Below are 26,990 nucleotides of genomic sequence, written 5' to 3' on the forward strand. Positions count from 1 at the left end.
TTTTCTGGAGAGAGGTGCTAGGCAGAGGTGATGGACAATTACAGTATCTGGACAATTACAGTACATTACCTGTATCTTCCATCTTGAAGCCTTGCGCAGGAGTAGTAAGGCAGGTGGAGAAAAGAAAAAAAATAATGGGAAAACAGAACAGTGTAACTTGTTTATTTTTATACTGCTGTTTTTACTGACATTCTGATGTCATCTTTTTAGCACAAGCTGGAGAAGGAAACAAACCAAACTCAGCCCAGCTGGAATTGAGAATGGTCCAAAGCAAAAAGGACATAGAAAACCCAGACATCATAGTGAAAGCTACTGTGTTATAAAGGCTGTATGTCTCCAATAACGCACAATGTATTGATGTCCTCATTTCTTTCCTGTAAATTGTAATATTTGCCTTAGATCTGTGACAGAAACCTGACTTTCATGAAATAGTGCCCAGCATAGGCAGATATCCACTCTCAAACATATGTGCTGGCCTTGTTCAGTTTTAAAAACAGAACAGAGTTGGTGTGTATTAAAGCATATTGCCAGGTATCAAAATGGCTGTCAAATTCACTTAGTCTGTGTATTACCCTGGGCAAGAGAATACAATGTTCCTGCCTTGCCAAAGACTTTAGATGTGAATTTGCTAATGAAATGCTTGACTGACTGGAGAATATATTTCAAGATGGCATCTAGTGCCAATGGAGCTGGCTATGTGCTCCTGTTTCCTGGAGATACCTGGTTACTTACGTATTCAGTATCTCAGCTGCTATGAAACTTAGCAGGGTTAAAACTACACACAAAGTTCTGGTTGTGTGTAAGGAGTACTTTGAAGATGCATAGCATTTAAGTACTCTGAAGTGACCTTGAGGTGTCATTCATATTACTGATAACTGTTCCTGTTTCTTATTTATGAACAGTTTTTACAGGTACTGGCTGCTTATTTCTAATGTTCACAGGTACCCACATCACTTTCTCCTGAAAATCTGCTCCAGAAACTTTTTCATTAATAGGGTAGAAGACTGTAGTTCTACCTCTGAGGCCAGGTTTGGTTCTTTGTTTAGTTTTTAAGTAAAGACAAATGTTCTTTAAGGACAAAAGATAAAGCAGCTCCTACTCTGAAAGCTGACTACCCTAGCCTGCTCTCCCCAGGTGGCTGTATTTACAAACTGTGTAGGGCACTTCCACTTAGCAATAGTGAGCACTGTTGGTGGGCTCATCAGTGGAGCAACCTGTGGTGAAAGTAATGTGTGTGGTTGAACAAGTTACATACATTTACCAAATGCAGTGAAACATACAAAGTTAGTTTGTCCATAATGTAATTCTCTACAAACCACACTGACTGGAGTTTACAGAAGTGTGCATTATTATTAATCTTTGAACAATTTTTTATTTCCAAATTTTGCTTCATAAGGCTTTAAGATGAGATTCTTACTAACTTCATTGTGCTGTATACCACAGCCAAACATTATACCAGTAGATGGTAGATACACTGACAGATGCTGACCACTTGTACTTCCTGTTGACTGCAGTATGGGACTGAAGTTCTTGCTTCTCCCAAGATGAGGTCTAGTGTGTTGTTAAACCCAAATTCAGTTGCTAAGCTGTATTTGTCTTTGGCATAGGGAGATTAAAAAAAATGCATATGTGCTTACAACTGCATGAAAGAAAATTGCATTAGAGGAGAGGGCAGCTCCGTGTTTTTCCTGATTAGCTGAGTATGCTCAGGAAACTTGCCCTTAGGTGTCTCCCAGATAACTTTCTTGTATATTCCTCATCACACCTGCCTAATCGATAGGCAGTGTCACTTGCATAGCTTGGAGTCTCCAAAAGAACTGCATTAGAGACTGCTTGTGCCACTGTAGTCTTCACTCATCCCATCATTTCTGTGGATTTTCTGCCATTGTAAAAGTTCATTGGTTTTACTTAACAGAAGAGCAATTTATCCTTGAGGTTAATTTTTTTGGCTGAGCAGATTCTTTTATAGAGTAAGATTTCCTAATTAATACACTTCTGAAACCCTGGTTTTCAATATCTCTGAAACAAATGACATTTAAGAGGTGAACACATTTTGCAGTTAATATAAGAGACAAACTTTCAGCTTTCACTCTCAATAACTAATAGCACTTTTATTGCCTCTTGCAAAAGAATGCCATATGGCATTAAAATTTTAATGCCATTTGGCATTAAAATGAGAAAAATATTCTTTTGACTTAAGAATTTTAAGAAAAATAATTACCTAGAAAACATGTCTCTGATGCCACAGTTTATAGTAACCACTGCCATAAAATAACTTTCTAGCAATAATAATTTTGGTGATGTGAACAGAAATTAGCAATCACTAGGAGAGATGACCTCGTGGCTGATGTCCAGCGTGTAAAAAGAGGTGAAGTCTCTTATCAATCTGTATAAATATCTGATGAGAGCAAGTAAAGAAGATGGAACCAGACTTCTCAATGGTGCCTTGTGAAAGGACAAGAGGCAATGGGCACAAATTGGAAACACAGGAAATTCCCTTTAAACATAAGAAAAAACATTTTTACTGTAGGGGTGATTGAACACTGGAACAGGTTTTCCAGAAAGGTTGTGGAGTCTACATCCTTGGAGATATTCAAAAGCTGTCTGGACACAATTCTGGGCAACATGCTCTAGGTGCCCCTGCTTGAGCAAGGGGGTTGGACTAGATGGTTGCCAGAGGCCCCTTCCAACCTGAACTATTCTGTGATTCTGTGAAGTACAAATAACTTGCCTTTTTTCCTCAGCATTACATTTTTAAATTAATGCAGACTTTTTGTCTTCCTGAGATGCAGACTTTCAGATAGCTAAGAAATAAATCTGTATTAATAAATTGCCATATTTTTTAGATAAGCTTCTTTTTGCTAGGGCAGTTGCACAGGGAACACAGCTGACTTTTTTGAGATAGTTGCTTTCAGCAAAAGTGTTTAAATACTGCAGCTGGAGATGCATTTCAACAGTTGAGCACAAAAGCATTTTAACTATTTCTAGCATTGATTACATAAGTGCTGCACACCACATTCCAAATATAAGTGAGTTTGTTTATTTTTTAAAATGTAGACCATTTCACATTGAAATGTATAATTCTTACCGTCCATTTGGGAAGAGGGGATCAACAGACCAAAATTCCTTGGCTCTACATGCCATGGTTCTTTAGTTGACTTTGCAGCATTAAGCTTGACTCCCTAGCCCAGGCATATCCAGCTTTTTGGCTCCTGTGGGTCACATACCAAAGTCTTCAGATGACCAAACTCTAAGACCTCTGCCTTGTCCCTCAGATTGCTAAGAGGTAGATGAGCCCTAAGAGCAATTCACAGGCAGGAAATGACATTTGCTGTCCTGAGTCCCATTGCTCCAGGGTAGCACAGAGCTTGGCTGAGTGGCGATGTGGCTCCTGGTGTGCTGTCTCCTGTAGCCAGGGCTGTGGATTGATTGCCCAGCAGCCTGTGCAGTGTAACTTCATTGCCAGTCACGTAATATGGCCTTGAATGGGAGCTGCATGAGGGCTGACTGAGAGCCACATGAAGGCTGCCCCTGCACAAGTGCAGTGAGGAATTGAAGTTCTTCACATCAGGGGATCAACAGGAGAGAGAAGCTCAAAATCAGCTTAAAATTTTTTTAAAACAGCATTAACTATGCACTGTCAAAGTCTGTTGCTGTCAAAGAAGCCCTACCTGTTGCAAGCTTGTACTACAGAAAAGCCCTTTTAGTAAGGGTGAAACAGCATATTTGGTTTTGGCACTAAAAAGATAAACTTTCATAAGGGAATTAGAGAAAGGCTGGGCAGGTGTTCTCTGAAATAAAGAAGCCTTGGTATTCAGAGACTTAGTGTTACCTTATAGCCAAGGTTGTATTTGTAAAGCATAGTCAACCTTGATATTGCTGTAGAACAATGTGTGGGATGTTTGCCAGAGCAGCTTATACCTGTCAGGTGTGATGTCTTCCCATCGCTTCAAAGAAGGAAGAATCACTCCAGTAATTCACACCTTCCTTGGAGTCTGTGACACAGCTGTACAGTGTAAGGGATGGATACAACAACTGAGAGAGAGCTTCAGTAGGGGTGGGAAAGGGATACAAATACAAAAATGCTGAATTTGCAAAAGTTTGTATTTTTGCCCTAGCTGGATTCTGTAGCAGTTGGCTGCTAGCATCTTTTGCTGAAGTCCCTGGGAGTTGCTCGTATCTGTTTTAAACTCCCATTGACTTGATCTAAATTAGGTCAGGTTTATGCATTCACTGAAGAATTGGGCTTAACATCTCTTACCTGGAAGATCAAACATCAAAAAATTATCTGTAGCTAACTTTTTGTAGTCAGAACATGCTAACATAGGTTTTTAAACATTTTTAAATGTCAAGGTATACATACATAATATCTAGGTATATTTTTACTGATTCGGAGTTATACAGCACTTTTTCATAATGTTTGCAGAACACAGTTCATAGTCTTAACACAATTGTGTCCAGTATTTCTTTATTCCCTCCTCTCCTCCTGCATATAATATCTGTAAAGATTCCAAGTTGCAACTGTATTTCTGGTGCAGCTGAAAAGGGTTTCAGTATTAGATAGCTGCCCGTTATTTAAGGGAATGGAGGAGATGTATCAGCATTGTGTGATCTACTTGCAGATCCGTAGGTGAGGAAAGAGGGTTAGTCTAAACCAATGTAGGTTCCCAGCTGACTGCAGAAGAACATTAGGTCCCAGCTGACTGCAGAGCAAGCACTTTAGCACAGAAAGTGGCATCAATAACTAAAAACCTTCCATGACTGTCCTAACAGCATGAAATGCTTCTGGAGTCTACTAGTCTAGGGTGCATCAGCCTTGAGGCTGTTGTGGTTAGGGATCACTAACTTCACTGCTTCTGTTTGTGTCCAGTCAACTTCGCCACCGTGCTTTTTCTTCAGTTACTAGTAGTAACTTGTGTTGAATCCCTTTTCCTGGAATGAGCTTTTCAGTGTATGTGGTCAGCCATTTTGATTATTGCAAGTGCACTCATTTGTGGAGCCGCTGTGCTGGACAGAACAAAACTTGTTTAAAATGATCTACTCTATTCTGGGCCTAGTTATAGTCTTTACGTGCTTAAAACTCCCAGTTACCTCTGTGGGAGACACGTGCATAGACATTGTGCTAAAATCAATGCTATTCACACTTGGCATAAACATTTTAGAAATCTGCCGTAAAATTGTCAACTTAAATGATTGTTTGCTGATTTACGTCGTAAATGGAAGAAATCTATAATCAACATGCTATACAAAAGAATTGGGGGACCAAGGTTTCTAGCTACTTTGCCTTGTTGAGTATCTTATATGTATCTTGATTAGACGGTGTTAATTTGTTGTCCGAGTCTGCTATGGTGATTGTTTTATCTATTTTATTCTATTTTAAAATATGTGGCAAGGAAGATTGTAATAAAAGCATCTAAATGTAATATACTGTGCACACACAAATTGTTAGATCCTATTTTTGATTATGTTAACCATTTCAGAATTAAACAAAACCAGAACAGTTTGATAGTGTTGCTGAGTAAAGTGGATGTAATTAAAGGTTTTCTTAGTTGTATACTAGCATAGAAGATGGGTAGTTAATTGAAGAATTCGCATTTGTACACTGTAACCATCGCAGAATAATGCAGTAGGTGTGTGGAAGAGAATAACATCCTTGTCTTCTGAATTTTTTTGAAGAAGTTTCATGGGAAGACAACTGCTGGCATTTTGCACCACTGCTCCTGTATGCCTTGTACTTGCATGTGTAGAACTTGTCTGTGCTGTGCTCTTTCCTCTTGCATAAAAGGGAAGCAGAGAGGCTTGGAATAAGAACCCCAACACATTTCCAGGTCTGATCCATATGCAGCGTTCAGCTGCGGTACCCTTCACAGGGTAATTTTTACCTCATTGCCTAGCTTAGAGCATACAAGACTACGGTAGGAAACAACTGCTCCTGCATGTCAGAGCAAGTGCTTCTGTTAGTACTCTGCACTTTATATGCGAAGGCAGTTTTGCAGGAGAAGGAGAGCAAGTATTCAGCTTAATGAGAGCGCTGGTAATTGCAGAAAATACTATGTCAGTATGGTTATGCCCACTGGAGAAGTTAGGTTTATAGTTATACCAAGGAAAAGCACTTCTCCTAACCTAAGGGTCTTGTGTATTTAAATAATGCCATTTGAAGCCTAGACAGAAAGGATGCAAATTTTGGTGACTTTGAAGGCAAAATATTTCTTCATAAATTGAAACAAAAACCAGTCCATTCTTCTGTATCACGTTGCAGCCTCATTGGCTTATTGATTAGTCAGTCATTCAACTCCTATTAAAATCACAGGATAAGATTTTCCAGGAAACATCTGTACTTTTTAAAAAGCATTTGCTTCTGATAATTGGGAACTTAACTGCTGAACAGTTTTCTAGCCCACTAGCATTGTAAAACACGTCAGTTAAAGAAACGTGACAACCACGGAAACTAAGCTTTGAAACGCTCAATCACAGCCCTGAAAATATCTCTTCTGTTTTAAATAAGTAAGTGAACTAATGAGTTTACACGTGCTTGCAGGAGCAGATTTTAGGTAAATTAAGATCCACATGGTTCAGATCAGAAACCTGACCTAAACTGCCAGAGAGGGGCTTTGAATGCAGAATCCAAGGTACCTGCTCTTGAGCTACTTTTTCATAGTTTATGTGGAGTCAGGAGGACAGTCTCCAGAAGGGGAGAATGCAATTTGACTTTCAGCAGCTGAGGAGAGCTCCTATCTGCTTTACCAGGAAACCGGTGCCAGGTGCCAGCCCCAAAGCCACCAGCCCCTGACTGCTCCAGCAACAATGAATCTTGAGGCAAACGGGATGCTCCCGAGTGTGTTCCTAAATAAGCGTGCATTCCTGAATTAGTGCCTCTACAATGCAAATAATAGTAATAATAACAAATACAGAAAGTAATTTGCAGAGTAGCGAATAAGGCAGCACATTATTAAGACAGAGAAAACCAGCAATATGAGAAGGCTGTGCCATATGTTACCACTGAGATCACATGTATTCCCTACCTATTGCCCATGTGGTTGCATTGCTATTTAGAAAACTCTGTGTGTAGAAGATAGTAATATATGTACTCTTTGTGTGCGTGCGTGTGTGTGTGTATGTTGAAGCTTTATTTGCAATGTGGTGGGGGTGGGAACCAGAATTTGGGGGCTGGCTGTGTAGGCCTTCAGAATGTGGGCAGGAGGTCCTAATGAATTATATTTTTATAGATTGTGCTGAAGCTTTGGGTCCCAGCCACAGATAGCCTTTTCTTCCAGAGAAATAAAATGGTATGGGAAGTGAGCGAGGTGGCTGTAATATAGTAGGGATAGTACAAACCCCACCAGCCCTGGACAGACTAAAATAACTTAATAAAAGATGCCTTTTTAAGTAATATTTTTTTAGTGCTAAAATTGTTAAACAAAGAAATATTTATGAGCAAACTTTCTATGTACTTAAAGTTTGTGTAGTGCTTTGTACTGACTAGGTGGACCTGTTAAATGTTTACATATTTTAATAATTGTCCTTGAGACGTATATAGTAATTCAATTAATTTTATGCCGGAAAAACAATGAAGTTCTGTGTAATAGCAAATTATTTAATTTCTAATGAAATTGTAGGCCTTTGTAGTGTTTGTGTATTTTCTGGCTGGCAGTTACTAGTTGTATTCTTTCTGCAGTAACGCTTATACACTTGATTGTGGAGAGAGGCAGTAGGATAATAAAAAATACTATTTGAAAGAAAACCCTAAATATTGTTACCTTATCCATTATAAAATCAGGTAAGTGGTGACATAAGCCTGAAACTTGGATTTTGTGTTAGAGTAAGATACCAAACTACTAGAGGCAGGCTAAAAATGGGTCACAGGTTTGTTAATTTCTTTAAATAATCTGGAGGATTCTACAGGTGCTCAATAGCAACATGTAAGTAGAGAAGCCAAGAGAATGGAACAGGACTAGCCTTTACGCGTTATTTGAAGCTGACTGAGCTGACTTCATGGCTTGTGCTGAGTGAACGTGCAATAGCTAGATGAGTAGGTTAAATGGGAGAAATTCTTTTTTTCGTTTTTTTTTCCCTTCCAGTCTGTCAGTTGTAATAATGTGAAGGATTTAAGTAGAGTGATCTGAATTTAAATTCAATAAATGTACGAACTGGCTTTCAGAAGAGCTGAGTTACTGACAAAATCCCATTCAGTCAAAACGCAAGTTGTCAGCAGGTTTGAAAGTCAGAACTTTTCTTTTAAATCTTGCTATAGTTATTTTCTTCTTTATGTTTTTATGACTGGGAGACTAGGGCTAAAGCAAATCCCTTCCAGGTATTTATTTTTTTGCTTGGTCATTTGGAGGCTCCCTGGGAAGTGCAAGGATCTGCCTCCATATGTCAGTTTGTGGAGTATGGCCCTCCATTGAACGTTATGGTCGTACCCCAACCTTTAGTGGTCTGGAGAAACTCTGACCATCCTTAATTATGTTTTTTTTTTCTTTTTTAAAGAAACAAGCCAGCATCCTCACCACTCTTCTGAATAAATCACCACTGCAAAAACTAGGGAATCATTTATCAGAAGTTTTCTCTCAAGAGTTCTTCAGCTCTGGATATGTTGAAGGAAAAGTATTGCTTCTGTTTTGCTGAGTTGGCAAGAAAAAAGTTGCTAAGACTGATCATGTATTGTTGAAGAGAGGAGATAGGGAAGGGAGCAGTTAGGTTTTGCATGCTTCACTGTGCCTATATTTCCGTCCCCTGGGAATCTGTGGGTACAATGTATGCATGGTGATGGCAGACTGACTGTTTTACCTGCATCGTCCCTTGGGGGAAATGCAGAGGAGTTATTCTGCGAAACTGGGAGATTAGGTCTGTGTAAATTTGTTGGGCTGTCTGTTTTTAAATACAGTGAGGAAGCTCTGATTTAGCACAGCTCTTAAGTATGCACTTTAAAGCATATACTGAATCAGGACACTGCTTTTATGGCCTTGGCATAAGGCAGTGGGATATTCATTTTCTGCCCTTCACCTCCTCCCTGTTTTAGGAACCTACTTTAGTTATGTAATTTCCCTAAACTTTTTCTATAGTTCATGGAGAGGAAGAGACTCTGCAAGTGAATGATTCAGACGATTTAGACTAGGCTGTTGCTCCTTGGAAAAGGAAGGTGTGGAATTACCAGCAATGATGGTGGATTTTACTTGTCCAGCTCTGCTGCGCCATAAATCTGCACCCTGATATTCCTCTCCCATCACTTTTGCTGGTGCTGGTACTTGCTCATCCCCATAATGAGTGAAGTGAAGGAGCTAAACCAACGGAGAACTTACCCAGACAAAAAAATGTGAAGTTTTCAGCTCCTTTAGCTCACTGAACTTCCTCGTCTTGGAAGCAGACAAGTGCTTGTGCCACAGTGGAGAGGATAGGAAGACGCAGCTGGGCAAAAGGGGGGAGAATGGGACTGCCCCTTTTCTTGGCAGCAAGTGGCTAGGTAAGCACAGCCAAATTGCAGAGCTGCACCAATAGTGGTAGAGAAAAGAAGTCCTCGTCAGCTAAGTAATTGAAAGAAGAGATACAGATTTAGTAGTATGAGTTTGGTTTTCCCAATCCAGCCCATCCCCTCTACTGCAGAAACCTTACACTGTTGGAAGATTTTGTGTGACTGCCCATATGATCGTTATGACTAGCAGAGTAGAAAATAGCAGATAACAAAGCAGTAAAGCAGTTATCTGAGTAGGGAACATAGAATAGCAAGCAGATAAAATTTTAAGTCCGCTTTCGCAGCACTTGCATGGTGTCAGTATTGTCCAGGTCTGGCTCTTTTCCCTTCCCATGCCCCTTTATTTAAAAAAAAAAAAAAAAAAAAGAAAAAAAGCAAGTTGCCTGTGAATTAAAGTGGCATTAAGATTTATTTTTGTTTATAGGTTTCTGGTTCAGAAGGGATTTTCAACAGATGCCTGGCCAAGCAGTGTGATACAAATTGTCACTGTTGGCTTGGAGCATGTTTCCCCTTTGTTCGTGATACACCTACAATAAATGCTATTGGAAGATCACTTGTAGACAGGTACTCATGTTCGGTGATCTGTATCTACTAAAGCTCATATATTCACATGCCAAATATGAACTTGTGCAAACCATGCCTTGCCAGGGAACAAAAGTGTATGGTTTGTTGTCGGTGATGAGCGGACAGAATTTAGCACCAGTGATTTTATAGTTTGCTGTCAGTGAGTGTAATTACTTGTGTAATGTAGCCCTTTCAGTACTGTTTTCTTACCAGAAAATGGAGTATGACATCATATGTATGATTTTAGTATGTCTTTAGCTGGCTGAACTGGGAAATACAAATCAGGATTGTTAAAAATGGGAGGGATAGCCACGAACTTATCTAAGATACAAATAAGGAGAAAAAATTTGACATTTGTCTCTAGTTCAGAAATTATTAAGTATTGACCCAGTGGGTGTGACATATCTTTAACAGGGAGTAGCATCTGGAAGAGGCCAATATTTAGGGTTTTTGTCAGAAGCACAGTTAATTCTGCTCTACTGCTTAGTGAGAATGACCAGCACAGATGCCACCAGAACCTCTTCTCGTAATGCTGTAATACAGACTGTGGTTTTCTTGTGAAAGTCTTAACCTCTTCTTATGAAAATAATGCACAACTAAATATTTTCATGGTGTATAAGTGAAACGTATCTTTTTTTTTTCAATAAAATACATTTCTTTTACTAAATGTCCTTTTCTTGGTGCTGTTTCTCTTTCCCCAGCTAACTGGGGACGCCCAGCTTTACCTGAGATCAGAGCCGTGGGATTCAGGTGCTGGTATCTGCCCCCCTCACAAACATCTGCCTCGAGTTACCCAGAGCCCAGTCTTGTGCCTGCCCCGCTCAGTGTTGTTCAAAATCTGCTTGCCTTTCACCTCTGGGAGCCATGCCACAGGGCACTGGCCTTTCCTGGAGCTGATCTAGGCTGGCCTGCTGCCAAGAGCCAGCCGGGCAGTTCCACCCCTTAATCCCGCGCAATGAAATTTCCTTCCACAGTGAAATGGATTGGTATTAACTGCCAATTTACCATCCAATTGCTGTGGCTCTGGAATAATTTGCAGTAATTACTGTAAAGAATGCCGAAACCCCAGAAAGAAAGTATCTAATCCTGCTCGTACTGGGACATTTCAAAACCGAACAGTGAGGAATAAGGTTAGGTAAAACATGATGGATTCCTTTGGGGATTTGAGGAATTTAAATAGCCTCTGTTTCCAGTTAGCCAAATTTCACCACCTGTAAATTATGGGGTAGAATGAGTAGTAGATCTCAGGCCAGCATCCGAAGGGGAAATAATCTACTGACTGCTACTGGGTTAGATTTCTTGAGGGGCGGTCAAGGAGGAGAGGTTTAAGGACAGGTACATACCTTCCTGTTCCTGTCTTGTTTTAATCTAGATCCTTCATTTACTCATTTATTTACATGGCTAACCCAGACACTTTGTGAATGTTAATCACAGGTATAGGTGCATTCTTGAATGATCAAAGCGTCTCCCTGCTAATTATCTGACCACATCCAGCATCGCTGGAAAGAAGAAAATATTAGGAAGTGCTCCCTATGCATTAATTCCAGACAATATTATCAGTATAACTCGGCCAGAGAATTTCACCCGGCTAATCCTGGTAACCAAGTCTCCGGGGAGTTCCCGAAATGTTCCCTCGCTACAGTGGGTGATACCCCTGTGGGAGCTGTTGTCACCTCTGCCTGACAGCTTGGTGACAGTTCTCTTTGCTACCAACCCACGCTCTAGCACATGCTTGATTCACAGCAATAGCCTGTCACCACAATCTTTATAAACGTTTATACGAGATTCATCAAACTGGCGTGGCCATGTTCTCCATCCAGTGGCATTTGGGGGCTGGCTGCAGGAGTGAGCGTGGAGGGGAAGAGTGTGGCACAGTTTTCACTGGCAGCTTCTGTCTCCAGAGAGCAGATATAGGGAACCAGGGGAAGAGACTGAAAAGATAATTTGAAGAGATGTTTTAGGGGAAAGTGCTTAAGCTTAATCTGTTTTCATACCCTCAAAAGTGGACACTACCACCTGATGATCTCTCCCATCAAAAGCAACAGCCCTTTTGTAGTCTTTCTGTCCCTCTTTGTAGTTTGCTGAGTAGAATTAGAAAACATGCAGAATAAGGAGAGACCTCAAAGGAGTGGTACTTCCGCCTGTGGAAACATAGCTGAGATTTCAGGAGGTCCTTCTGCAGCCGAACAGAGGTGCCTCGCGCTCTGTCTATGGGTCAGTACGACTCACTTGAAGTCCCACCTCCCCCATACCTGCAGTACGATCCATGGGATTTGCTGGGCACATCTGCATGTAGGGCATTCGGGTGGTCAATGTGACGCACACAGCTCTCACATTTGCTAAAAAAAGGAAGCATCTGCTTTTCACAAGTGCACAAAAGGTAACCAGTGGAGTCAAGTGTGTTCCTGAGCCAGGGGGCAGCCTTGGGAGCTGAGAGTCACGTGAAAAACTTTCTTCTTGCTTCCTCTTTTGCGGTTCAAAAGCTGGGATTTTAGTGTAGAGACTGAACTATTACATTGCCTGTGATTTTAGTGACTTGAATGGAGAAGGGGAAGGCAGTGAAGCTGCCAGGTCATGGGAGCCGTGACAGGGCCAGACACAGAGGAGGTGCAAAATGAAGGAGAAAGGAGGAAAAGCATTAGGAGGCAGGTGTGACTCTGGCAGGAGAGATGGACCTGATTTTGGTTGTAACTCAGCTTCTGAACAGCAAGTTTAATTGCTGCATAAAGGCCATGTTCAGCCTTGAGGGCTGTTCATCCTACTTGTGCCCAAGAGTGCTGCTGCAGTGGATGAAAGTTAGAGTCTCACATTTCTGTCCCAGCCGTGGACCCCAGCTCCCCACAGCAGAGCCCTCTCTGTGGAGAGGACTGGTTATCCCTGTTGCAGAAACACAATGGGACTTTGTTTATTTATTTATTTTTGGTAAGTAAGGCAAGAGGAATTTAAGACGATAACAAAATAATAAAAGCTGACATTCTCCCCCCCCCCCCCATTTTTATTACAAAGACTAGCTTAGGTTAATGAGCAGAGACATTTAAAATGAACAGCAAGGTAATGCTCACACAGCATCTGCAGCCTTTTGAATTCACCACAGAAGGAAGTTGTGTCAGATACTGTGAATGAATTCAAGATTCCTGGACAGTTACATGAACGTTAATAGCACTAGCTAGCTATGCCAGCTAAGACAAAGTAATCAGATCTCCTGCTTTCAGGAATACATTAACTGTAGGGAAGCCTGGGAAGAATTTAACACTCCTGTTCACTAGTGTCCAGCATTACATGGCTGGGAGGCTGCGACAGTCTGGTGTGGTGGGTCCCAGGTGCTGAATGTGATGATACAGCACTGACCCACTCTGGTATCTTAACCCTGTGATCCTTCATCTCTTTCTTCAAGCGATACTGTTGATCCAGCAAGGCTGCCGGAGTGCAAAAAAACACTAGTAATGCTGGTAAAGATTAAGTTTTGTGTCTAATATTTGAACAGAGTTTGGTTAAATTATGAGTACAAAAGAAGAGATGCCCTTGTTGGTGAAAGCAAACATGTCGAAAGAATCTAAGCCTCATTTTTAGAAGTTGCTGATGTATAGAAGTCATGATACTTTCTGGTTTTTTTACCCCATTAGCACAATTCAGGCTCTTAAAACTTCTGAGCAAGAAGCCAGTGCACGAGTGCTGGCTGCAACAAGCCGTATCTTCCTCGGAGGGAATATATTCAGGGAGAGACAAGGTTTTTGAGTGCCAGGTGAACTTTCCAAATGCTCTGATAGTTAAATGCATATGAATCAAAGCAGCTGAGGATGCACTTTCATGGCAGCACAGATAGATCCAGCACAGAGCTGCTGTGTTCCCACCTGCCCTTTGCCCACAGCTGCATTTCTTGCTCCTTCCCCCCGCTCCCAGAGCCCTGCTGGCAAGGAAGTCCCAGTGAGCTGGTTCAAGGCACTGATCCAGCTGGAAATGACCTCTACTAAAAGATGGGATTACTTTTCAGCTGGGTCAGTTCCCTGAGCCACCTCTCTGCAAGGAGCAGCATAAGCATAACAGGGCAAGGGCTGGCGTGTGCACCTGGGGATGGAGGAGAGCAAGGGGATGCTGCCTGCAGCATCCTGGGGCAGTGGGGACCAGCACACCACATGCTCCAGGCTTGAGACAGAGTGGTGCTGCTGAGCTGTGCACCCTGTTACCTGATGCCAGAGAACTTTCCTGGTTTTTGCTGTTCAAAGACTCTCCCCCTTCTTAGCCCCCTGCATCACCAGGGCTGCAATCAGCCTCTGCAGATGAGCAAGGCACACATGCAAACAACCTCCCGTCCCAGCTCTGGGGCTCACTGTGCCACTAGCTGTGAAGTGCTTTGAAGCTGGACAGTTAGTTAGAAATCATTCTTCCACCAGGTGGAGACAGATGTATTTATTTACTGCAGCCAAAATAATCAACACGTTTACAAGGATCTTGATGTTGATATTCCTTGGGCTGTGCCCGAACAGTCCCACCTGCCCAGGTGAGACTCAGGTGAATAAAGACTATTCTCAATGCCTGGCTAAGCCCTTAACAACCCACTAACTCCTGAGACTTTGAGCCAGGAGGTTCAAGTCTTAGCCTAAAGGCTCTTTATGCATTAATCCCTGCATTTCACATAAATGCATATATGGAGGCCTTTGCTTGATACAGACGGATAACTAAGATTAGGAAGCGACTTTCTGCTAAGGCAAGGGATGTGGTAGGTTATGATTTTGGGGTGAAAATGGAGGTGGGTAGGAGGAAATGGCTTACCTTTCAGGTTCTACTTTGGAGGAATATTGTGACAGGGCCTGTGTGAAGTTTATGTACCGCCTCCAGGTTCCCCAAAGCCTGTTTTACTGCTTATCTATTAGATGGCTTTCTGCAGAGTAGAGCGAGATGTGAAATAATAATGATGTAATAACTAAGAAATAAATGCAGCAGCTGATTTGTTTGCCAAGCAGGAAATACCTGACTTACATTTGTAATGGCAAAGTGCATTAATGATTACAAAACTTGGGCTAATTACTGCCCCTTCAAGGCACGTGGTGGTCAGGGAGCCCTCCAGGAGGATGCAGAAAGGGACGCTTGGTGTGCGGGTGGCCAAATAGCCTTGGGGCTCGCTGGTGCCGCATGGGACTTCCCAGTTTTTCCCTCACCCTGCTGCTCCCACTCCGCTCTTGTGACCTCTTGGTGCATGACTTGAGCTTGCGAGGCTTTAAAATAGGTCAGAGCCACCTGGCAGAGAGGGGAACCCTGCTCCTGCAGGTGGGCATGCCCTGCTCTCCGCCACCCTGGGAAGGACAACCCTGTCCAGACATCATCCGCCTATCTTCAGTCCATGGAAGAACAAAAGCCACCCAAAGCCACCCTGTCTCTGACATGGCATTTCAACCTGCTATCTATGATTAGGGTTTATTCGATCACTTTATATTATTTCTGAAGTCATTTGGAGAATTAGTCATGGCTCACATCATTACAGGGAACTTGTAAAGGATATGATCGTTCACCAGCTAGGCAGCACCAAGCTGCACGAGTGTTTAGCTGTACACGGTGGGACAAAAGGTGCCAAACCAGTCCCTGCTGTTTGCGTTTGGTGCTGGTGTGGCCATGCACACTCACTACCAGTGCTTGAGGGGTCTGCGGCTCCTTCCCCCAGTCCTCGCCGCCCTCCCGACAGCTCCATACGCTCTGTAGGACATGTGGGCGGGTAGTGGCCCCCCACCTCCCATCCTTCCTGGGCTGGGCCCCATCCGCCCATGTTGGTAGGGGTTTTAGGTTGTCAGTGCACTGACCCATTTTGGTCCCATCTACCCCTGTTTGTGGGGAACCAGCCCTCAGGGAGGGTTTAGGCAGGTCTTGAGTTTGGTTTGGTTCTGATTTTTAGTTTGTTTTTCTACTCAACTACTGAAAAGCCAGACTGGGTTCTTCTGTTCTGTCTCTGTTGACTGCAATGTCTGTCAGCAGGCAGCAAGTTGCGATGCATTAGTCATGCTCTGAAAGGGGAGAAAGGGAAGAAGAAAAAAAACATGGAAAGAAGAGTTCAACTCCGTGGCGATGACTAGAGAAGCTTTAGCTGATCCAGTGGCCAAGCAGATATATCACTGCTTTTGTGCAGGGCTCAGATCCTACAGTGACCAGGGCAGGATGGAGGGGCTTAGGTAGCAGTCGACTGTTACCTTTTCCTTACAGAAGAAGGAGAGGGGATGAAAAAAGAGAATGAACTTACAGTTTTCAAAGGCTTCCCTCTGAGGAATTCCGGTGCTGTTGCCCAGTTTCAGTTTCTTCCATGCAGGGGCAAGTCCCACTGCTTTCATCAATGTGCTCCTGAGGCATCAGCTGAATCCAAGTGAAGCCAAAGGGAGCGTTTCTGTTCCCTGAAGAAAGGCCACCCAGTGCTCCCAGTGCTTCTCCAGGCCTTGGAGCGGGAACTAGAGCTGGCCAGCACTGACACAGTCCCCTGTGGCCTGTTGGTGCAGGGATGCTCAACTCTGCTGATTTTAATCTACCTCACTTAAAAAGCAAACTAAGGGAAGACATGCTGGCATGGATTTTGGGCTAGGCTGAACTCGTCTGTTGGCTGTGATCAGGCTGTGGTGCTGCATCTGTCTCCTTGTTATTACCTCTTTTAGGTGGATAAAGGAGGATTATTCAAACCTTCTTTTGCTCTATCTGTATCATCTCTGTAACTTCATATTGTTTCTGTCAAATGAATACACTTACAGAACTTTGCCTCTCATAGCTGCACTAATGATTCAGAGATGCTTATGCACCTCAATAACATGTCAGTATATGTACATATAATATATATATGTGTGTGTGTGTGTGTGTGTGTCAATTTATCCCTTCATGGAACATACAACAAGTCTCTTTAAGGCCCTGGAGGGCACTTTCTTTCAGAAGAAATGAAGCTTGGCTGTGGACCAAGCTAGGTACTCTTACCTCCATCTGGTTGTAGCTTAACTTCTTTCCCTTTCGTTAACCTAGGGGGAAAGCATATTTTAAGCGAACGTGTGTGAGTGGTTAATCAGATGCTTTAAAAGTTGCTGTGTGAGGGGGAACCCTTGCTGATTATACCCAGAGTTTACTCCAAAATTTTGGAAGTATTATCAGAGGGACAGACTAATTGTTGTGTTGATTTGATACCGATAAACTCTTTGAATCCTTTAGAGGTCCCCTGTCGGACCTAGAAGGCAGAGGAAAAAAAAAAATCTCAAAAGCTTCTAACAAACTGGCTGAGAAAATTGTCCAAGATTCTACAAAAGCCACCTAAAAACAGCAAATTGCCCTCGTAATAGAGATGCACAAAACCAGGACAAATTAGAATAAAGTAAAAGGCTCTTTCCCCCTCCCAGTCCCCTCTTTGATAAAGGTGCACTCGAGTGACCTATCTATAAAATATGATTATAATGGGCAAAACATATACTTGTCTAAAGCTCCAGCCTGCATGGGAAATCTCAGTACTTGACTGGTGCCTACTGTGGCAGTCCAAGAACACACGCAGTTGGAGTGCTATGCAGTCAAGATATTCAGGTTGCAGTTCAGCAATGAATGAGTCTTATCTTAAGGCATGGACTCTGAGGACACAGTACAGCCCTGCCTGCTGTACCGAACCCAGAAGCTGTGTAGCACAGGGATGCTGTGAAGCAAGACAGAGTTTGGCTTAAAGAAAGGGTGGGGTTTTTTTCTTTTTTTTCTTCTTCTTGTCTCCTCATTTCTGCATCTCAAGAAGTGCTGTTTTAATTTGCTGCTACACAGACTGCGTGGGCTTGCAAACAGCCAAGGAAAGGGTGGGAGAGAACTGGAAGGGGGTTTCCGTTTTAAAATGAAGTGACTCATAATCAAAGGCACTAACTTGTGACCTCAGTGATTATAAATTGATTTTTGGTCTTAAACCATTATCAAATGATCGGGGATTTTCCTCATCTTTTTCTTGAAGGCTCTTGTTCCACCTCAGGATGGTGGAATCACCCCAGGGAAATCTTTCACAAGCCCTGGGGGAGGAAGATGAAGCAGACAGACATCGTAAGAACTGCATCATCTTGCTAATGCATGCACATGCACATGGAGGATATCCCTAGTGCTGCCTCTAGAAAGCGTTGCAGATTGCAAACAGCCAGTTCTGTTCAGGTGCTGGAGTAATGCTCTGAAAATGAGACCCAGTAAATAGAAATCTCACTGCTATTCTGCTTCCCTGAGGGCCAGCAGCTTTAGAAAACTGCTCACCTGCCTGGTACTAGAGTGCCAAAGCAGGGCTCTTTTTAAAGCAGCTTTCACTGCCCATTCAAACACAGGCAAGTGGTCCGGGTATTATTTCATACCACTGCTGAGACTAGAGCAAAGGCTCCCTTGTGTTGCTGCTCTCCCACGTGCTCCTAGGTGAAGGGCACGTTTCGTCCCGTGCTTGATCCCGGAGCCCAGGGATGGGCTGAATACTACCTTGGCAAACTGAAGCCCAGCAGTTTTAAAGAGATGTGGGACAGAATTAAGCAGGCAGCTGAGAGGCTTCCTGCCTTCTCTGGAGACCTGGGTTATAGCGACTATGGCTGGGCCCTGCTGCCTGCACCTGCTGTGCTGCAGAAGTCCACTAAAACTGGGCAACTATCACTTTAAACTGATGCTGCATTTGAACTAGAAAACTTCTTCGATCAACATGGTACCGCAGGCAGTATTTCAAGCATAAGCATTTTAACAGTGGCATCCTAGCCAGAAGCTCTTCTGCACCAGGGTTTCTGCTACCTGCTGAAACTCCCACCTCTTAGGTTGTCTAGTAGTTTTTTTTTCACGTACCAGCAGGAGCTTATGTGACATGTGGTCCTGTCCTAATAAACAACTGTAGCTATCCGTAGTCTCACTGAAGCTGTGTGGAAAATGACTTCTGTACGTTATGGGGCTTCGGGTCAAATTCTGTCATGAGCCAAAGCGAATGGTGCGGTGCAGCTCCTTCCACAGCTCCCACCATACAAAGCTGGCTGGTAGAGGAGTGCGACTGCCTGCCAGTATATGCCACTATTTGGGATGACGCAGGGACAGGAAAAGAGAAGTGCGCACGGGAAGGTGCTGGAGACAGACGGAAGTTACTCATAAGGGACTACTGATGCCCACTTAGCTTATGGGAGAAATGAAGCGATGCTGCTTTCCAGAAAAAAGCTCTGTCTTCCAAGTTATTGGAGCACAACACTGATCTTGTGGCGCGCACAGGCAAATGCTGGGATTTGATGCTGTTCTCTAATGGCAAACCACTTCTAAATTTTGGGTTGCTTTCCAATATTTGCATTACTTTTTTAGAAACTTGCAAAAGTTTTCTTTTTTTATTTGTTCTTCCGTCTGTTTTTCCATTTTCTAAAAATGCCCCAACTCCGGTTTAATCAGCTGACAGGCATGTGACAGCAACAATTCCCTTTTAGGTTCCATCTTACTTTTGCACCAGAATACATGAATATTACTGATCATGATCACCTTGCTAAAAGCTGCGGCTGGGCCAACAGAGAGAAGAAAACATGGTGGGTTTGATGGCCTTACAAAAAGCACTTTTGAAGGTGCTTCTACTATAGTGAAAGGGTAGGCTGAAAAGATCAGAAGCATGGGGTTTTTTTTTTCTTTTTCTTTCCTCCTCTCTCTCTTAAGATCTCGCTGTCATTAATGTGAAGTTACAGGTTTCAAGGTACTTCCCACAGCTTAAGAAAAAAAAAAATTATCTAGTCTCATCCTTCATGGGAAACTTGGCAGAAAAAAAGCAAACAACCTACTGTTCAACACCACCTTTCCCTCATTCAGAAAATTCCCCTAGTCCATCATCTTTCCCAGTAATAGCGCATGGTAGTATAACAATATCCTAGTTGTGTATAGACAATACTAGATTGTGCCATACAACTGGAAAAAAAATCTGAAGACAGTCTTTTGGGGATTTTTGCCTTGATCGGTCAATACGGGGGCAGTATTAAGGCTGTTCTTTGCTCTTGTAACATTGATGTATTTTGAATCTAAATCTTGACTTTTATGTTCCTGCTCTCCCATTCCCTCTCTCCTCTTTTATCAAAGTATTTGGGAGCTTCATAAATGCTGCAAGACCCTGTGAGATGGGAAAGGACTGCGTCCTCTTTTCACAGCTGGCACACTGAGTCGTAAAGGATCAGTGAGTTGTGTGAGAGGCCGTGGGAAGCATGTATGTTAGAGCAGGGAATTGAAACCCTGCTCTCAAGTGCTCTGTAACAACTCCCTCACACTGTTGTCCATATTTCTTAGATTTGTAACAGGTATAGTGTCAGATCTGCAGCTCATTTTTTGTATATGTATATATAAAATAATAGATAATATTAATATATATACTATTATATATATTATATATATATATACATATAAAATAATCTTGAGTCTCTTGTACTGCTCTTTCTAATCTAAGTGACTGGTTTAGCGGCCAAAGCTGCAGTCAGCCCCTGGGAGGCTGCTAATGCTCTGAATGGTGCTCCCATGCTTTGAACCAGTAAGTCTGTGATAATTTGAGCAGTGGTAGCCCATCTCATGTGTCTTCTGCGTTCTCTTTTGAGTGTGCATAGTGCCCTTCGATATTTCGTCTTTAGAAGGGGAAGAGCTAATTATCTCATTTCATTTGTTATCTGATAAATCATGATGCCTCTCTTGCCCTCTTCTTGGATGTATGATTTTGGGGAGGGATACTGACAGATCACTTTGACATTCTGGGGACTATTTGACCCTAAATTAATTAAACATACTCAACTCTACCCTCATTTCAGTAGCTTTCAGATATACTTTAATGACCTATACAGCCTAATGATCTTTTCACTCCAGATCTAATTTACTACAGAATCTTCCTTCAAAGTACTATTACGGAGAAAAAAGAACAGCTTTTAATCAGTGCTGTTCATTAGCAACAGCAATCAATTTGGCAGGTAGCATAGGCCACCACTCTTGCTCTTGCTGCATGTGCTCATTAATTAGAGAGAAGCTCTGCGGAGAGCTGAGACCTTTTGTCTGCCAAGTGCCGTTAGAGGCTGAACACCTTCCCGACTCTGAATGCAAACACCTCAGTCTTCAAAGACTGCTGTGCAAAGCTGGTTTTGGTCAGTGCTATGGTCTTAGTAAAGGCAAATGCTCAGGAACCTGAAATGCTCTGGGTAGAAGTTTTTCCAGCTGAATATTATTTGAGGTGTGGGATGTGTAACTGTTTATTTGGGGTGTGGGATGTGTAACTGTCCTTACATACGAATATACGAAGAAAGAGCTTGATAGATCTTGGCCAGGGTCTTGTGACCCAAAGAACAAGTCTGCTGGGAGCGGCTTGGAAGAGACTGCTGGCTGGAAGAGATTTGGGACAGCTAGCAGGAAAAATGGATTTCTCAGGGAAAGCAGGATTTTGTGCAGTCTTGTTAATGAATAAGCTGATGTCAAAGAAGTCCAGTGGTGTTTCTTGTGTTGTCTTGCAGCTAGAATAGCCTGTGAGCTGCACTTGGTTAAAAGGGATAACAGTTGGGGGGAAAAAAAAGGTTCATTTTGCTCAGTGATGAAAAACCAAACTTTTTCTCTGATGCCTGTCAAAGAAAGGATACACAGGCAATGCTGCCAGAGCGCATGGAGAAATAAGACCTTAATAAGACGTTTAAAGTATTTAGTAGGGATTCCTGAGCCAGTTGAGGCTGGGGTGCCTGAGAGGTGCCATTAACTGACCCAGGCTTCAGCTGTCCCCATGGGGAAAAGCTGGCTTTTTTTCCCCTCTCTTTTCTTTTTTTTGTTTGTGAACAAAAAATATTCCACTCCACACCCCCTGCCCAGGCCTACAGGTGCTTTTTCAGCCTTCTGTAAACTCTTATTATGAGCGCACGGAGCGGGTATGGTGTGCCTGGAGGGGAAAGAAGGGAATCGAGATGTTGTCGGAAATCTTGCATTTTAAGGCATCTCCTGCACTTAAACACCCAATGCTTTAACTGAAGCTTTGCTGGGGTGAACTCTGTTTATTTATTTACCCCAGGCTCTTTGAAACCAGCGGATTAAAGCAAAAGACATTACTGTATATAAAATGAAAAATGCTTCAGTAACTAGTTTCACACCACATCGGCTACTTTGTAAGATTTGCGTAGGGGTGTGTGTGGGGGGGATTTTTTTTCTTCTTTTCTTTTTTCCTTCTTTTTTTTTCCCTCTCCCTTCTCCATAATAATCCCTGATTTCCTCATTCTGACTCCAGAAACAGCAGACGATGGTGAAGGAGGGAGCTCGAGTAGCCCCTGCGAGCATCACCTGGCTCCGCGCTGCTGTGGCTGCTGCTGCCGCGCCACGGGGCTGCCAGTGAGTCCCGTCTGCCCGGTGTGACCTGCAAACGCAGCAGTGCTCTTGTATGGTTTGCTCCCCGGGCCTCGGCAGACACCTGCCTGCTGCAGGAGCCCCTGGTTCACTCGCCAGAAGTCTGCAGCCGCGCTGCATCACCGGGGTGCACGGTGCTTGGTGCTCGGGCTCCGCTCTGCTGCAGTGCCTTCTGCTTTGCTTAGTCCCCTTTGCTGGTGATATTCCCGTGGCTTTCACTGTTCCAAGCCCTAACCTCGGGCAAAGCCCAGAAATTGCACGACATTGTTCCTTGCCTTGCCACGCCACGTAAACCCGCTGCGCTGCTGCTCTTCTGGATTTTTTTTCCCTCTTCTAGATGCCTAAAAACTTCCAGTTCAAAACAGAGGTGCGCTGAGCTTGTCGAAGGCTGAATGGAGTTTTATTTCCCACCTATAAGAGAAATGCCACTCCTACTGTTATAATCTGGGCTGGAAACTTGCCATTGGATGTAGCAAGGCCAGAGTGTTGGTCTATGTCAATACTATTGAAGTATTTCAATGTACAAAATTATTTTTCTTTAAAAGAAGAACTAACTAAATAAAATAAAACAGCAGCTATGGTATGAAACAAAGTCTGGCAACATCAGAAGGGCCTTATTGCATTTACTGATTGCTAACTACACCCCTGCTATAGTAAGCTGGTTAAGGAGATGCACAGAAATGCTCTTTCTCTGTATGAAGTTCTGTAAGTTTTAGTCACTTGCACAACTTCGCCATTTATTTCCTTAAGGGCTACAATGATGGCTAGGAGCAATTCTCTGTATTTTTCCTGATTCTTGACACATTAACCTTAAAAGTTGTATTCATTTGAATATATTAATCTGTGATATTTTCACTTTTCTATGAAAAGAAACAATTTTCTGTAGAAAAAACAAACATATCATTACAAAGCAGAGAGTAGACAGATACACTTAGAGGAAAATTCTATATATTTTTTTTGTTTTAATACTGAACCGGTCACCTACCGATTAAACTGTATACATTATCTTTCACATGTACTTTAAAATGTGTACATATGTGGCTTACTTGGACAACTGATCTTGCAAATACACTATAATTATAAGCTGATAGCAAATGTTGTATCCTATTCTTCTCAGTTCCAACTCAGCCCTGGTAAGCGAAAACCAAAAGGTAAGATAACTGTCCTTCTAAGATTAAAAATAAATATATCAGGAAAGAGTCAAAACTCAGGATGAAAAATCAAATTCCTCTTCAAAAACATTTTCTAGTTTTTGACTCCAAGAGTAGCATCTTCTGGTTTCCTGGAGTGGAGAATTTCACTCTTCAGGGGCGTCCCGAACCACAACTCCGGGCAAAGCAGCAGCTTTGCTGCTGTTCCCATATAGCTGACTCGTTTCGGTGGAGGCTGGCTGAAACACCGAATGATCTGTTGTGCAGGACTGTTTATGTAAACAACAGCATTATACAAAGTATAGGAATGGGTTATTTTCTGATAGGAAAGACTACCATGAAAATATTTAGAATGGAGAAGTAAGAAGCCATATGCATTTCAAATGGCTCCCAGAAAGCTCCCGTGCTGAAATCTGAAAAAATTAGGGCTGCTTTGACAGGAAAAAGCAAACCCAGGGCCTGACTCTTTGGAAATATGGCAAGTCCTGGGAGCGGAGCTTCTCACATTTTACCTTTATTAAACAAGGGGGCACAAAAAAACCCCCCACACTTTTCAGATTTGCTGTGCAATTCTTGTTTTCAAGTGAGAGAAAGAAGCCAAGGAGGGCGTGAACAGAGAGACTAGTGAGCCACCCTTGCTAGCCCTGGTGGTGCTCGTCCGTCTTTGGGGAAGCTCTTTGATCTGGCACTGCAAGGGACACCACGCAGGTGCTGCTCTCCCGATATGTGATGGATGTCACTCTCCTGAGCCATTTTTCTAATGCCTTTTCCCTGCATTAAAATCAATGGAGTAGCTTCAGATGAAGATGCTTTAGAGATTTAAAAAGAAGGAATAAACAGGTGGGTTGTGTAATGCTTTTAAAGTTGTTACCTGTTGACATGAAACTTTGAGCTCAAGGAAACAATTATTTGGTTCCAATGTTCCCCTGCTGTGTTTCTTGGTGGGTGGACTGCATCTGGAGCAAGGTCCTTTTCATCAGCATCCTGTTCAGTACACAGGGAACCAAGCGCTAAGTTTGAAATAGCCACAAGTTATTTCCTACGCATCCTTTCTCCAGTCTTGAACACACGCTAGCTTTCTATAAATGAATGAGTTATTCTTTCTGTTCTGAGCCAGCATGTCGTGGCTGAACACCGGGAATTGGATGATGCACCCCTTTTATTCCAAACATCTTTGACTGCCAGGCTTTGGCTGGCTTCCTGAACGTGCTCCCTGGGGAAGTAACATGTTCTTACAAGTCTGTTTTACCTATTACTTCATGAATCTTCCTTCCTGTGACTCTCATGGCTGATATGTCAGAAACAACTCAAGTTGTCCTTGATGCTAAATGGCCCGACATACTATGCAATGGCCTTATGCTGCAGCACACATTCCTTCCTATGTTATAGGCTACTGAATGTCATTTAAAAATAGAGGGGAAAACATATGGCTATTATCTTTTTTTCTCCTCACAATGCCTAGTAATTGCTTGTCCTGGTAGGGTCCTTCTCGCAGGTCCTCTCTCTCCAATCTGTGCAGGCTTTAGACTGCACTCCTACTCCAGTGCCTTTAAGAAGAATACTTCTGAGGAGCAAAAAACTTGTCTGCATTTCCGCATTCTTTCTCAGATGGTGGTCACTGATGACTTGTAAATCATTGCTTTTTCTTTTTCTTCCTATCCTTTCTTCTGCCTTCCTGTGCAGTGCTGGAAAGGTGCTGAGGGCCCCAGATAGGAGCTCAGTCCTATCCAACAGTTATTCTTCGCTGCTCATTCTGTGGTTTTGAGACAGCGTGTTTGTAGTGGATGAGGCATAAGAAAAGCCAAGGAAGTTGGAGTGTGGGGAAAACAAGGGAAGGGAAAAAAAGAATGAAAGCCTAGACTGGGGTTTGGCTGTCTCAGCCTGTGGGGCAACTGGGAACTTCTTCTGAGAGAGGTCATATCTGCTGTGTCTGGGGAGACACTGCACAAGTGGGTGCGAGCACCTACTTGTAAAAGGATAGCACGGTGTGCATTTTGCCTCATAAACTTCGGCTTTTCTTTTTTTAGGAATTTTATTGGTGGGGGGGATGGAGAAGGGGGAAGTTGCTGGTGGCAATGATAAAGCCCCTGCAGTGTGTGTTGTGTATGCTAATAGAATTTTTTAAATACCTAGACAGGATGATTTCAGCTGTTAAGGACAACATTTTGATCATGTTATATATGCCAGATGGTGAAAACTCAGCCTGCAGTCAGATTTGGTCAGCTGTTATGAGGGGCAAATAATCAATTGCCACCAAAATGATTTCTGGGAGGCTTCTGGAATTCAGTCTGGTGCTTTTGTCTGTGGTCAGTTTGGCGCTTTCTCTTGTGGAGGTCTAAGAAATAGATGACGTTGAAGGTGGGGAGATGAGACTGAGACACTGGAGGGCAATTACACAGACACTGGCCTGGTAGCCAGGTTGCCTGAGTGCAGCAACTAACCATGAAAGCTTCCCAGTGTGGATGATGAACACATCTGTTTGTACTCATTGGAGGGGGAACAGGTATTGCACAGTGCAATCTTTCAGCTCTAGTTACAGCTCCTGAAAAGTAGCAACACATTACCAAAAATTGAATGTGTTCAAGTAGCAGGTCACTTCTTGGCCCTTTGTCCTTCTGGAATATCCTGCCCTCTGCACCCCCCCCCCCCACACACACACACACACTTCTATTTATTTATTTATTCAGGCTGGTTGATTTTCCATGGCTTTTCTCTGTAACAAATGATGAAAGCAAAAGGTAGAAGTTTCAGAGTCAATTAACTGGGGATAAAATGAACTCCCCATAACAAATCTTTAGGAAGTTAAAGAAAATATTCATCTCCATGAACTGAGTGAGAAGGGCATTAAGTGAGGTATGCTGAGGTGACAGGGGAAATGACTTCTCATGATTTTTTTTTTTTTTAATTTTAAAATGTGCATGGAAAGCCAGCATTCAGAAGGAAGTTATTCTAATTTTAAGGACTAGAAGCAGGACAGACTTCTTGCCCAGGAAATGGGCATGGGAGATTTGAGGTGGGCATAGGTACATTCAAAAGTACATATGAAATAGTTGCTCTAGAAATGTAGGCAGATGTAATGTTTGCCAGTTGGGAATTTAGAGAAACAAAAGGAGAAGAAAATAGCTGAAGAAAATGCTATTTCTCTGGTCCATAAAATACAGAACTAGATGCTTAGTTCAGATAATTTGGTCTCTTTCCATTGAGCACCTTGGAGATATGTCCCTTCACAGGAGATTAGAAGCTGGCTCCTAGCACAGAAGACATTTAATGAAGAAGCTAGAGCCATTGTCATTGCAGCATAATTAAAACTACAGCAGTTGTTCTTCCTTCACTGCCCCATATGTATTTGCAGTGAGTTCTACACTAACATGAATTAACACCAGTCTAGAAATTGAAAACTGGTAAATTCTCGTATGCATGCTTAACTCTGAACCCGGGAGCAGTGTGGTTAGCCATTGGAGGGGTGAAGAAAAGACAGGGGGTGGGGATGGGGA

General features: G+C 42.7%; 1 protein-coding gene across 2 annotated transcripts in view; it reads left to right on the forward strand.

Moving 5' to 3' along the window:
• Nucleotides 1-26,990, forward strand: part of PDXK (pyridoxal kinase) — an 82,984-nt gene that overhangs the window by 42,626 nt on the left and 13,368 nt on the right. The window contains exon 11 of one of the 2 annotated variants that reach the window (XM_026098023.2): nucleotides 211-10,704. The exons of the other annotated variant lie outside the window; for it this stretch is intronic. Coding sequence (XP_025953808.1) covers nucleotides 211-323 — 113 coding nt within the window. The 3' untranslated portion in view covers nucleotides 324-10,704. Of the gene's footprint in view, nucleotides 1-210; nucleotides 10,705-26,990 lie in introns of those variants that run through there. 2 annotated transcript variants of the gene reach the window in all.

Source organism: Dromaius novaehollandiae, chromosome 1 (assembly GCF_036370855.1).
Source record: "Dromaius novaehollandiae isolate bDroNov1 chromosome 1, bDroNov1.hap1, whole genome shotgun sequence".
Taxonomy (NCBI): Eukaryota; Metazoa; Chordata; class Aves; order Casuariiformes; family Dromaiidae; genus Dromaius; species Dromaius novaehollandiae.